At 35.7% G+C, this 12,844-nt stretch overlaps 1 protein-coding gene across 1 annotated transcript in view; it reads left to right on the forward strand.

Annotated features, from left to right (window-relative positions):
- Window positions 1-2,017: 2,017 nt before the first annotated feature.
- hpse2 (heparanase 2) overlaps window positions 2,018-12,844 on the forward strand; it is a 60,387-nt gene continuing 49,560 nt past the window's right edge. The window contains exons 1-3 of the mRNA XM_088013449.1: window positions 2,018-2,292; window positions 3,811-3,965; window positions 5,182-5,343. Coding sequence (XP_087869575.1) covers window positions 2,018-2,292; window positions 3,811-3,965; window positions 5,182-5,343 — 592 coding nt within the window. The remainder of the gene's footprint in view (window positions 2,293-3,810; window positions 3,966-5,181; window positions 5,344-12,844) is intronic.

The raw sequence follows: 12,844 nt of genomic DNA on the forward strand, positions 1-12,844 counted from the left end.
ACTAATAAGTGCGCGTGTGCTTATCTTACGGTGTAAAACAACAGAAATCAGTTGAAAGCAAGATCCCAAGGGACGAAATTAGGTCGACTTTGTTTCTTTTTTCTTCTTCTTCTTTTTGCGCTTGCACAATAATTTTGTAGCAAGCTTATCACAACAAATTGGAGTGCTACAGTAGAAATATTCCGTAACTTTCTCGATCGGGATTGTTTTATTATTGTCTATTTCACTGAATGAATGAATTCAGCCAATGAGAACAGAAGAACCCCAGCCATTCTCCTAAGGTTCCCAAAGCAGATCCCAATCTAGGAAAAGGGAACCACCTCGAAGAATAAGATTGTGCAGAATCTAAATGCCCCCCTCACGCCCTCGAGCACAACCTTTCTTTTACTAGCAGCCACTTGAAGGCAGATTTAAAACCTTGTAAAGGGTCGAACAGAGAAGAGCTTTTTTTGTTTATAATGTGTTTTGAAAGCTGACAGTTGAAACAGAGCTGATGAATAAGCAGCTCCTGTGTGTGACAAGTAAGCTTACACCCACTGGCCTTTGCTTTTCTGCAGATCCGTTGTGCGTCTCAGCTCGTAAAAGGCCGGTTAGATGAAAAATAGCATTTGTTTTTTTCTGGGTCGCCGTTATGTTATTATTTCATATACGACAGACAGAGATTACTTGCATGAAATGCTTGACGACTCTAATACATTTTACAAAAACTCCCTCTGCTTTTTAAAAAAATAATATCTACAGGACTTTATGAAACAGAAAAAACACATTTGTTTAAAGAGCTAAAGTGTGAAAATCTAAGCAACATTTATATTCAGACTTTCATAGTTCTGTTGTCTTTTTTTCTTTAGTTCCTTTTGAATGTTTCTGTGGAGAGCCAATTGCTCATGTTTCCATCTCCAAATATGATCCCAAAAATATGCGGTCAGTTTTAGCTTAGTGCTTTTTTTTTTCAAAACTACTTGGAACTCTTCAATCAACATGAAATATGTTAGTGACAAGACTGTTCAGATCTTTTGTGAAAGGAGATTCTTGTGGGTTTTTAAAGTTGTTTTTAACGTCTCATTTGAATGTGCAAAACTACACCAGTTCTTATATATATATATATATATATATATATATATATATATATATATATATATATATATATATATATATATATATATATATATATATATATATATATATATATATATATATATATATATATATATATATACTTTTTGTTCTGGCAACATTTTTTAAAAATTTATCTATACTGAAAGGTTACGCGTGAGTATTAATAAACGTCCCAGATTACTTTATTTTGGAGGCAGAACGTGTTTTTAACTTACATTAATAGCAATGAAGTCGCGCGTTGATTTGTGATTTAGCCTGATTGATATGACTAAATATCCTAAATATGCGTGCAGGTTAGAACATCTACCGTCAAAAAATATTTTTTATAGACAATTGCCCCAGTTTAACCCATACAGTTAGAATAAATGAATGTATCTTGTTCGACAAATTGTTCATAATTTAAATAAAACTTTATTTATCTCTGAAAACTACATTCCAATTTAGGGGGGTTTTGGAAAAAAATCAAAGCTTCTTTATTTTATAGGTAAGTCCCAGTGTGTAGTCAGTAGGAAAACCCTGGTGAACACTCAGTATGTAGAAAATAATGCGTCTTTTATTCCCACTTGTACCTCACGTGAGGTTAGGAAACTAAACTTCTTTTTTAGTCTTATACTTCGGAGAACCAAGAGGGGCGGTGCTGCTGCTTCTCCTCCTCCCAGTTTTCAGCTCCCACAACCGGGAAGGCTGGCTCGGGGCGTGCGCTCTCGCTGGCAGCTCCCAAAAATACGCAGAGGGGCGGGGGGCAGAAGGGGTGAGAACACCAGACAGGAAGACTGATTCAGATCGATGAGACCGAAGTAAAGAACCGCCATCGCACTTTGTGGCTTAAAACTGTTATTTTTCGTTCAGTCTTTAAGCCCAATTACGCACACTGATCCCCTCTCTCTCTGACACCGAGAAGATGCCCAAGTGTTCACCCTGTGCGTCCCCCTGGTCCTCCCTGTGGCTGACATCTTTTGTTATTTTGGTGGTGCAGTCGGTAATCTCTTCCTCGTACTCTTCCTCCTCCACGTATCAGAGAAACGCAGCTGGCGGGAAGCGACCAGGATTCTTGGGGAGGACGCTGGTTCTCCTGGATGTCAACACCCGCAGTCCGATCAGAGTCCTCAACGACAACTTCTTATCGCTGCAGCTGGATCCCGCGATCATCAGAGACGGCTGGCTGGACTTTCTGAGGTAGAACGTTCTCCATCAGTTACTAACCTGTATGACCGACTGCCTCTGAAATGTAGAACCCTGATAAGTCCACTTCTCAAATACTTGGTGTTTTTTTATTTTTTATTTTTTTTTGTATTTTCGTATTTTTATTACGAAGGCAGCCACGTTGTCTCAACTGTCATGGAGTGATCAGGCACGTTTTCTCTTTTTTTTTTTATAAAAAGTGGATTCAAACCTATATTAGACAATAGAGTCGCTGAGCGGACGACTAGCTTATGGGCCTACTTACAATTAAAACTTGTGTTCTCATTTCTACACAGCACTCACGGTAATTTTGTGCTACTAAGTATATATGGAAAATTGTCCCTATATACTACAGTAGCATCATAATTATGTATCTCTTGCTGTAAAAAAATAAAAAAGTTCATATTCATATATATATAACTATATATATATATATATATATATATAGTATATATATATATATATATATATATATATATATATATATATATATATATATATATATAACTATATATATATATATATATATATATATATATATATATATATATATATATATATATATATATATATATATATATATATATAGCTATATATATATATATATATATATATATATATATATATATATATATATATATATATATATATATATATATTTGACTTTTATAAAGACTGTATTCTATAATGAGGAAGTCAGTTTTGTGAAATTTCCTTTAACCTTGTGAGAAAAATGAATAAGGCATTTTCTTTTATTATTTTGAGTTGCTGGCTTCAAATATTCGCAACATAATTTGTATATTAGTCTATCATTTCACACGATCACGCTTACAGCTGCTGTCCCTATTGTGGAAACTAAATCTACAGCTTGATTTAGGTTGAGTAAAACCTTTAGGCAGAAGTGGTTTATGATTAAGAAGTATATACATATATCTTACAATTCCGTGACCTAGAAATAAATAAACGTTGTTATTACTTTTGCTGCACCCGCCGTTTCCCCCTCGAAACTGTTCTTGAATTTTATTAAAGTCAATGGGTTAGTCTCTGCTTTAAAACAAAACCAGTATAAAGAAGAATAAAACATGGTAGGTCTAATCTTAGATTTGTCCTCTGCGTGTTTCCTGCCTCAAGTTTTTAATCCTTTACCTGCGTCGCTAAGTAACTTGAATTGCATATGGAAGAAGATGTCTACTTATTAGTCTACAAGAAATAGTTAAAAATGTTTGTGGCACACAATGCAAAAGGCCTACGGTGACGTAAAGTTGCCATCAAAGTCATAAAGATTTTTTTTTCCACGCCTGTTTAATTTTTTATGTCTTTGTTTTGTTGGACAAGAAAATGATAACAAAAAAAAATGACCATGCTGAAATGTTTTTGCTTCTCTATTTTGCCGTAATTAAAAACTGTACCGGAACTTGTGACAAATTTCTTCTCCAGTAAGTTTTTCTGTCTTTCTTTTCTTTTTTTTTTTTTAAATTTAATCCTTTTTGTTTTTCTCTCGTGTCTCCGTAGCTCCAGGCGGCTCGTGACCCTGGCGCGCGGCCTGTCTCCTGCCTTTCTGCGCTTCGGCGGAAAACGAACCGACTTCCTGCAGTTCAACAACCAGAAGAATCTTGCCAAGTTCAGGGGCCCTGGTCCAGACTACTACTTGAAGAATTACGAGGACGGTAATTAGACGCGGCGTTTCTCTTTTCGCCTTAGTCTGACGTTATGTTTGTGGCAGAAAAAAGATATGGCGTCGCCGTCTCTTGTGTCTTGTCTCACACACTTTGTTCTGGCAAAAATACATTTAAGAACAAACAGCATAATATTTACTTTACCCCCACTGATGGCTGACCTGGCATTTATAGTAAATATAGCTTCATATAACTAGGTGCCAGTTTAGCTGAGACACGTCACTTCAATCGAATGTAAAAGAGGAAAAAAGAAAAAAAAAACTACACCGTGATGGATGGATTTATTCCCATTCACGCTCACTCCTTGATTAAATTAATGCTAGTGCAACAGTCCTTGAACGAGCTCCTGTGAGCCAAGCATAATTCTAATTTTATGTGAGAAAATAAAATACCTACATTGTGCGGGCGACGTATTGTAAGTTTTAAAACTGCGCCTGTTAGCTTTGAAAATAACATTGGATATTTTGGAGCTAGTTTCCAAAGCTACGGTCGGGACTTAGTTCTGGGTTATGAATCACAAAAAATGACTTAAAAATATCGTAAATACCCTATTATTGCTTTGTTTTGTGACAAAAACGACACATAAATATAAAGTGTGCCATGGTTTTTGAAGATTTTTGTGTTTTGCTTCTCATTTTGAAGTTGGAAATAATTGCTAAAATCCATTATAGCTGCCCTTTAAAAAACATAATTATATCAGCAGCAATAATACAATTAAAACTCTGCTAGAGATGTGCTTCCTTAGAGTTCCATTGCTTTAAATTGCACTAAAAGCGACCTGTGGTGTTTTTGACTTAGTTTATTTGCTCACTGGGTACATACATTTGTAAATTCCTCTGGCTTACTGAATACAGCTGGAAAATTGTTGTAAGGTGGTTTTTATAACAATTCAAGATTTGAATATCAACTTTCCACATAGGGGTGCAGCTTTATTAGCAACGTTTGTATTCTTGAACGAGCAAAAGTTTGGATCACGAGTTTCTGTGGGTCAGAAGCAGAAATATTTGGGAATCACTACTGTACAGCATTTGTAACTCTTGAACAGTATCACCAAATGATGCGTTTACAAAGGAGTTAAGCTAACTAAGTAAATCTTTACACAATGCTAACATTTAAATTTTAGCAAAAACAAAAACTCAACAGAAAAAGAGCACATAGGTCTTCATTATGTTTTTTTTTTGTGCGCGTGTGTGTGTGTGTGTGGCAGATATAGTTCGAAGTGACATTGCACTGGACAAACAGAAAGGCTGCAAACTCGCCCACCATCCTGACATCATGCTGGAGCTGCAGAGAGAGAAGGCTGCCAGCACTCAGCTCGTCCTACTGAAAGAGCAGCTGTCCAACATCTACAGCAACATTACAATAACAGGTAGGAGATCAAACACACAAACTCCCCTGCGTTTTATACACCTACTCTTATGCCAACATCTCCTGGATTCTGTGGGTCATGCTTTAGCACTCACACGGTGTCTAAGGTATGCAAGAGTAAACCCTCAGCTTTTAGAATGAAAAATGCAATTTCTGAAACAGGAATGTGGGGACGGTTGAGGTGCTGTAGCAGAGGCTTGTATACAGTGCATTGACATAGTCACTTGTAACACTTAACGCAGTCTGCTGAAGAAATTGTGAGAGCTCTTGATTTTGGGTGGGCTGCATACCATTTAATGTGATTTAGACACATTCCAGCAGGGAACTATAGAACATGATTTATAGTTATAAGTATTTATTTGTAGTCTTTACTCTTTTAGGCAGTTTTTGTGTAGGCTATGTGGACCTTTCACTGATTTAATACTATGCAGCTGAATAAAAATCAGACTGGTATGCTAAAGTTGTCTTCTCTGTTGCACTCTTGCTTCTTATCCTCCCTACCATCTTGAAAAGTCATGGGTGGGAGTTTTTTTTTTTTGTTTTGTTTTGTTTTGTTTAGGCAGGATTTTTATTTCAAAACAGAAATCCACCCTGAGATTGAGTCCCTAAAGCCAAAGAGCCGTAGAAAAATAATTTTGAACTTTGGAAATGACTGGCAACTGTGTGTTAGAGAATACATTAATTTAGTTCTGTATTAAAGCCAAAATCCTTTCTGCAAAACCCCACTTTGCCACGGATCCAGCGCCATATGAAATATTTGGCCATGTGTTTTAAAAAAGGAATTGATGAATTGCAGAAAACAAACCTTCTAACTCAACCTCAAGTGAAGCAAGTTGTGAGACACATTTTTGGTCAGTACAAGTGCAGAACCGGTGGCCTCGCATCAGTTCGCCTGCGCTGTATTTGTCATGCACTCTGATGGTTCTGCTGTTCTGGGGCAAAATGACCTTCTGTGTGTTGCTGCAAAAATGATAATGGGAGATATTAGCAACATAGGTCAGATGTGTGTTTTTAAATAGTCTCAAGTGCACCAAAGAAAATATGGCCAGGTAGTATTAATCAAAATAGGCAAATACAGTAAGAATTCAGACCTGATTTAAAGAGAAGTCCTTTCACAAGTTTAGCTCAGGAGTCGAACTGTAGTGCATTTATTCTTTAGTGTTACTAATCTGTTGAGGCGAATTTTGATATTCTGGTCTTTAATTCTGTCACAACCTACCTTGACACTTGCAATTTCAGTTGTTTTATACTTTTTGAAAATTAAATATTTTTATCAAGAGACTTTGCGCTAGCAGTGACAGTGTACATGTGATCTTCTTTAAAGTCACGGCAGTTGGTCTGGTTAGTTTCTTTAGTGCAGGTTATCAGTTTTTGCCCTTATTCTTGCTAAATAATGTTTGCATAGAGCTGCAAAAGCTTTCAAAAAAAGCTCGCCTAGCAGTTTATAAATATTGCCGACTCTAGAGTGAACAACTATATTCCTTGTACCATTTCTGACATTCTGTTGCGGAAACCCTTTGCACATATTGCATAACTGAACCACTAAAATAGTACTACATTCTTTGACTTTTTTTTAGCTGGACATTTTAAAGAGCCACCCCAGAGTGCCTGGAAAACCACATGTGGCCCTGAAGTTACAGACAATTAAAGCTATTAAAATGATCAAAATAAATAAATAAATAAAAATAAAAAAAATCATGTTACAACGCTCAAATAGATCTGGCTGACATCAACTTTGTTTTGAACATAGAAGTATTGACAAAAATGAAAAAAATACATTCATGTATGGACAGTTTCTTAACTTTGGATAGTCATAAAAAACTCCTAGCATTCATAGTCTCTAAATGCTTGACCTAACAGAATATACTCTGATGCACTTTTTTAAAGGAATGAAACAAATTATGATTTTATGCATGAATTGGAATAACCTTGCGCAATCTGGAATTCCTTCATCTTGTGTTGGATGCAATCAAAAAACCTACAGCATTTTTTTTTAAAGTTATAGTTTCTCCTTTTGCCTTGTCACCAGCATTTGAAGTTTCCTTAACCTGCTGCCACTGTAGCCGATAATCTGCTTACTCAGCAAGATAGCCAGAATAATAATACACAACTTCATGTCTGAAGTAGTTTAACAATTGTCTGTTCACTCAAAAGCATCATTTCAGTTTATCAGACAAGCCGATAAACAAGTTCTTGCTAATATTCCCATGAACCTCTTTTAGCATAATGCCCTCCTAACATCAAATATTTCTCATTTCTTAAATAAAGAATTTCTAGTTAAAAAATCATTGCAATTTATCTGTGATTTTTTTTTTAATTTGCTTGTAAAAACGCTAGAGAGTATCATCTTTTTCATACATATCATCCCTGTTTATTTTGATAGAAATATTGTCACTGTATTGACATTACATAGAATTTGACTCACTCTCTAACCCTAACCCTTCCACTGGTATTTTTACAATTTATCTTTGGTGATGAGTTCCACATCTTTGTGATTGAAAGACCTCCTAGCCCTAACCATAATCTTTAGCTCCTTCCACAGACTTGCATTCAAGTCGCGACTCTGGCTTCTCCAGTCCAAGGTGTTGAATTGACTTCCAGTAAGAAGAAACATGCTGGTAAAACTAAAAGAGATACTTCAAACCTAAATCAGCCAGGGGTTATGAATAATTATGGACTTTACTGTATGCTGCAGGAAATGTTTGTTGCTGGCTTCAGTTTTGATGCAACGTTATTTTCTATGAAATTTTTATTTTGAACATGTAAACAACAAATGTTAGCTGCATGCAAAAATGTCCTAAAAAGAAATAATAATAATAATAAAACATAAAATAAGAACTTATTCAGTTCCAAAAGGAACCGGATGAAGCCTATATAGTTCCTTGTCTTTATGTTGCTCTCACTTTGTCATTCTATGAATATCAATAACTTAACTAACATGTCCATAGCTGGGTGGAAACCAAGTTGTCTCAGTGATACTAAAGAACAAAAACATAAATAATTTGTGGATTATTAAAATATGCATACTTCTTTGAAGCTCGTCATGGGTTCAGTAATTAGTTTAAAGCCTAAGACCGAAAAGCAAGTAATAAAACTGTCTTTACTCGTTTTGGGCGAGGAGAGTTGGTGGGGGTTGATGGATGAAATATAATTTGGAAATATTGTTGCAGTATAAATTATGGCCGAAATGAATCCTAGCTAAATGTTATTTTCTCCATGAGCTTTGACGTTTTTTTGACATGTATTACCGATGTATTCAGACCCGATGGAGGATTTTGTATTCCTAATGCTAAACACTCGCATTGATGGTTCAAATTAGGAGGTATGGGGTGATGATGAGAGATCGAAATGTGCGTCATGCTGCTTTTGAGTTGCTGCCATGGCTATGGTAAGGCTGCTTGGTGTAACCGGGGAAAATAAGGCGAAGCCAAAATTATTCTATTTACCAAAGTGAAGATTTCATTTGTGGTTTTGAAATTTCCTTGCCTTTTAAGTTCAGCATTGCCAGGAAACGCTAGTCAGAGGAATGGAGAACAAGTTGAATGATGTCTGTAATGGTGCAGCTGCTGTTTTCCTTTCATGGTGCGAAATGTCTCTGGTGGAATGTAACATATATTGTTAATTCGGTCAGCAGAAGAGGCGGCGATGACGCTGAAAAAGTATTAAAAGTTTGCACATGCTTGAGTAATCACCTCACCATTATTCCGAGCTGAATTGAAAGCATGTTATGTAAACTGGAATCTGCGTGAAGGCTTGTCATCTCTTTGGTTCGGGAAGAAGCAGGGGTCCGGCGGCACTAGGGATGTTTTTGAAAATGGTCTGGTATCAATTAGTCAAGATTTTAAGTGCATATGTGTGTGTGTGTGCGTGTGTGTGTGTGTATGTGTATGCATGAAGGCAGGTGGTGCTTAAAGGACCTTTAACAGTCTTGCTCCATCCTTTTTCACTCACCACTGTCTGCCCTCTGACCTCAGCTTGTTAGAGTCATCAGTAATGGGGCCACTATGAGTCAACGTGCACACACACGTTCAGCAGGGGAATTGAGTTCAAAATTACCTTAACCTCAGACAAGGTCACGGTCAGCATCTTTTTACGCCTTTCTGCTTAAACACGTCCCTCTTTTCAATTAGTTCCTTCATTTTTTTTATTTAGTTTTTTTAGTTTTTCAATTGATTCTGCATTACTTACCTTCCATCTGTTATTTTTGTCAGCACAACCAAACGTGTACTTATTTCTTTCCTATCACTGCTGTTTAGATTTAGAGAGTAACTCAGTGTTAAGAATTAGGTCTAAGATTCAGTTTGAGATCTTAAGATCATTGTGGTTGGTGTAGATTCAGGGTATAAACAGAAGTTGTATGCAGTTTGTTTTAAAATGACAAAGTATATCACTGTACAAGTTATAGAATAAACCTATAGTCTTTTAGATTTGTGCACAATGTTCAGTCTGGAAAAAAACTGCCTTTCTTTCAGAAAAGGGAAAAGCTGATACATTATGTAAACCTTCACCATACACATAGACGTCACTAATAAAGAGAAAAATAACAGTGAAGATTTTTTTTAAGTTTGTCATTGTAACCCTATCCTAGATTAAGTTATTAAGGAAGTGGAACGAAAACATTTCAAAGGAGGAGATGCGAAACTGAATATGAAAATACGGGTTGTATGCAGAAAGCACATAGGAAAATATTAAACTTTCATAACTTAATTCACATGTTTTGAAAATATAGTAGCTCTTTAAATTTCTCTCTGCCATTATGTTTCACTCTGGCAGACAGAAAGCTGGAATAATTGATAAATAAGTGCAACATGAGGCTTAGTGCGACTGACAAAGTGTAAAACTGTTTCTTGGGTTTATAATGTAATTAAAGAAATTGATTCAACTAAATTGGTTGTGTACAATTTGTTAAACAATATTTTTAAAAAAGGAAAATCTTTTTTGTACAGATTCATTGGAAAACTGGTGGATCCTAAATTAGCTTTCTCTGGACTGCTGTTGTGCTTGTTCTACAAATGACAGAGCACATAAAAGGTAAATAAACAAAGTCGACGTAGGAAAACCTATCCAGCATATTCATCACAAAATTCTGAGGTTTTTAAGTCTTAAATCAAACTAGAAACCCAACACAATCTGGAAACAACTCTGGCAGACTGATGAGGGTAAAACAAATCCTTTTGGATGAATGAAATGAAAAATAAAAAGCTCTGAAGGAAAATAAATCCCCTGAATTTCATCAAGATCTCTGGCTCATCTGTGTAGCTCTAAAACAAGCGTCCTGGGGTTGTGTTTTAGCCAGAATGCTGAAAAATGTTTCCCTGATAGCCAGAAGATTAAACTCAGTTTATTACTCCTAAAACTTTCTTAACTGCGAAATGATTATGAATAGATCCCCAAAATAACAATAAGAATACTATGCAGACCAAAACGTGATTTAAATAATGTGGATAAATCTGTAAATAATATTTCAGCACAGACAGCCTGAGCATGTAACATATCAAGAAGTGAGCAAAGAGACCTGCCAGAAAGGTGAATATTCTCATTAAAGATTAACTGCCTGTCCTTATCACAGATGTTAAAATCCTACAGGATTAACGTAAAAGTTAAAATGAGAAATGCTTAATTTACATGTGGGAACACACTCACACATTTTGTTATTACATGACTACATTACAAAAATGATAAAAACTGGTCTTTGAGAAATCTTGTTTGGTTTTCCACCTCAAATTTGTTTTGCTTATGAAGTTAGATGCTAACTTCATTTATTTGCCTGGATTGTGCTTTGAATTATAATTTTGGTCTTGTCTGTGTAAATATTTGTAGAGCAAACGATCAGAAGAGGTTTTCTTTAAATATGACAAAACCCAAAAGCCTTCCTTCCCTGACCTCTTATTCCACAGCTTAAAATGGATGTTGTGCGTATGAGAGTAAGGGAGTTTTCAATTCCCAGATCACAGATGAATGTTATAAGTGGCTAAATATTACAGAGAAACGTGTCACTTTTAATAAATAGTATTTTACAAAGGTAACCATGTCACCAGGTTGCTTTTTGGTCATTTTGAAAATAGGTCTCTCAAAATGAAAGTAAAATTCGGCACTAAATATGTTGCCTTAAGCCTGACGTCCTTTAGCCTCTCTTTCCTCTCTATTCTTTAGGCTGATCTCATACGAGCAGTATCATGTGACAGGGAAGTTTACATCTTGTAAACCCAGCTAGGACTAAATTAGACACCAATGCCTGAGCCCTCTCTGCTTGAGATGACACAGAGGTGCAGCACTTATATCCTTTGTATCTTTGGAGTCTTTTCACATCTAACCTCTGGATACCATTTCTTTCCAGAGGAAGTGGTTCAATGGTCTTTCGGACATTTCCAAAGTATTTTCCACATGCTCTAGTAACCTGTTCACACGATAAAATTAGCATCAGTAATGCTATTTTTTAAATATTTGGGTTTTGATCAATGAAGCATTTAGTTCAAATAAACCAGGGCTGCAACTAAGGATCATTTTAGCTATCAATCAATAGTATTTTCTTTATCGATTATTTTGACAATTAATCATACAAAAAATTTACACATTCTACAGATTCTTCATTTCAGTCTTTTTATGCAATGATAAAAATAAACAAATAATCAAATTTCTTGTTATATTATGAAAATAAATATTGTGTTGCTTAAAATACAACAACATAGCAATACTTTAGTGTACACTTGCTCCTTTGTAGTAAAGGATGCATCTGCAAAAATGCTCTCAACATGTGAAAAGCTCAGCCCTTTGTGCTTGACTTAACATCAATACAGCGTAGGCATAATCTGTTAATTATTTTTTGGATTAACCACTAATAATTGGCGCTCCTGACATAGCCTTCCCCCGAATGAATAATATAAGTTTAATATAAGCGGCAGTGCTACTCAAAGCTCAATACAGGCAGATGAAAACTGCTGCCACTCTTTCTTTGGCATCTAATTTAAGAAACTGCGTTGTAAAACTTTTGTGGTTTTTTTCAACCATAACTTCTTAAAACCGTGATATACTTGTCCGATACATGACACCTGTTCATAGACATTCAAATATTGTTTGTTGGGTAGATAATGATCTTACTTATGCTACTCTACAACAATGAGATTAATACGTTTGAAGCAAAAATGTGTCAGAAAAAGCAATTCCTTCTGTAACGTAGCAACAAAGAGCATTGGAGTGAAATTCTTTCCCTGACAAAAAGTACCAGAAAGAATATACAGGAAAGAGGAAGGTGGAAAATCTGTAAAGACAAACATTAGAAGCATCCACATAGGAGCAAATTCACTAAACATCTGTGAAGGGCTTGAAAATGTTTTCATCAAACAAACTGGCACAGCCGTCCACAGATTGCTTCTAGTTACAGCTTTCTGTTTGTACTCACTTCAAAACGAAACATATTTTCTTTCAGCTGAGAGAAACACGCTCTGTCTTTCCTATTAGTTCTGCTATGTGACTCCTTTCTCCCTTTTCTAGTAGCCTGTTAG

Source organism: Poecilia mexicana, unplaced genomic scaffold (genome assembly GCF_051168715.1).
Source record: "Poecilia mexicana isolate PSO_F unplaced genomic scaffold, ASM5116871v1 scaffold_15, whole genome shotgun sequence".
Lineage (NCBI taxonomy): Eukaryota > Metazoa > Chordata > Actinopteri > Cyprinodontiformes > Poeciliidae > Poecilia > Poecilia mexicana.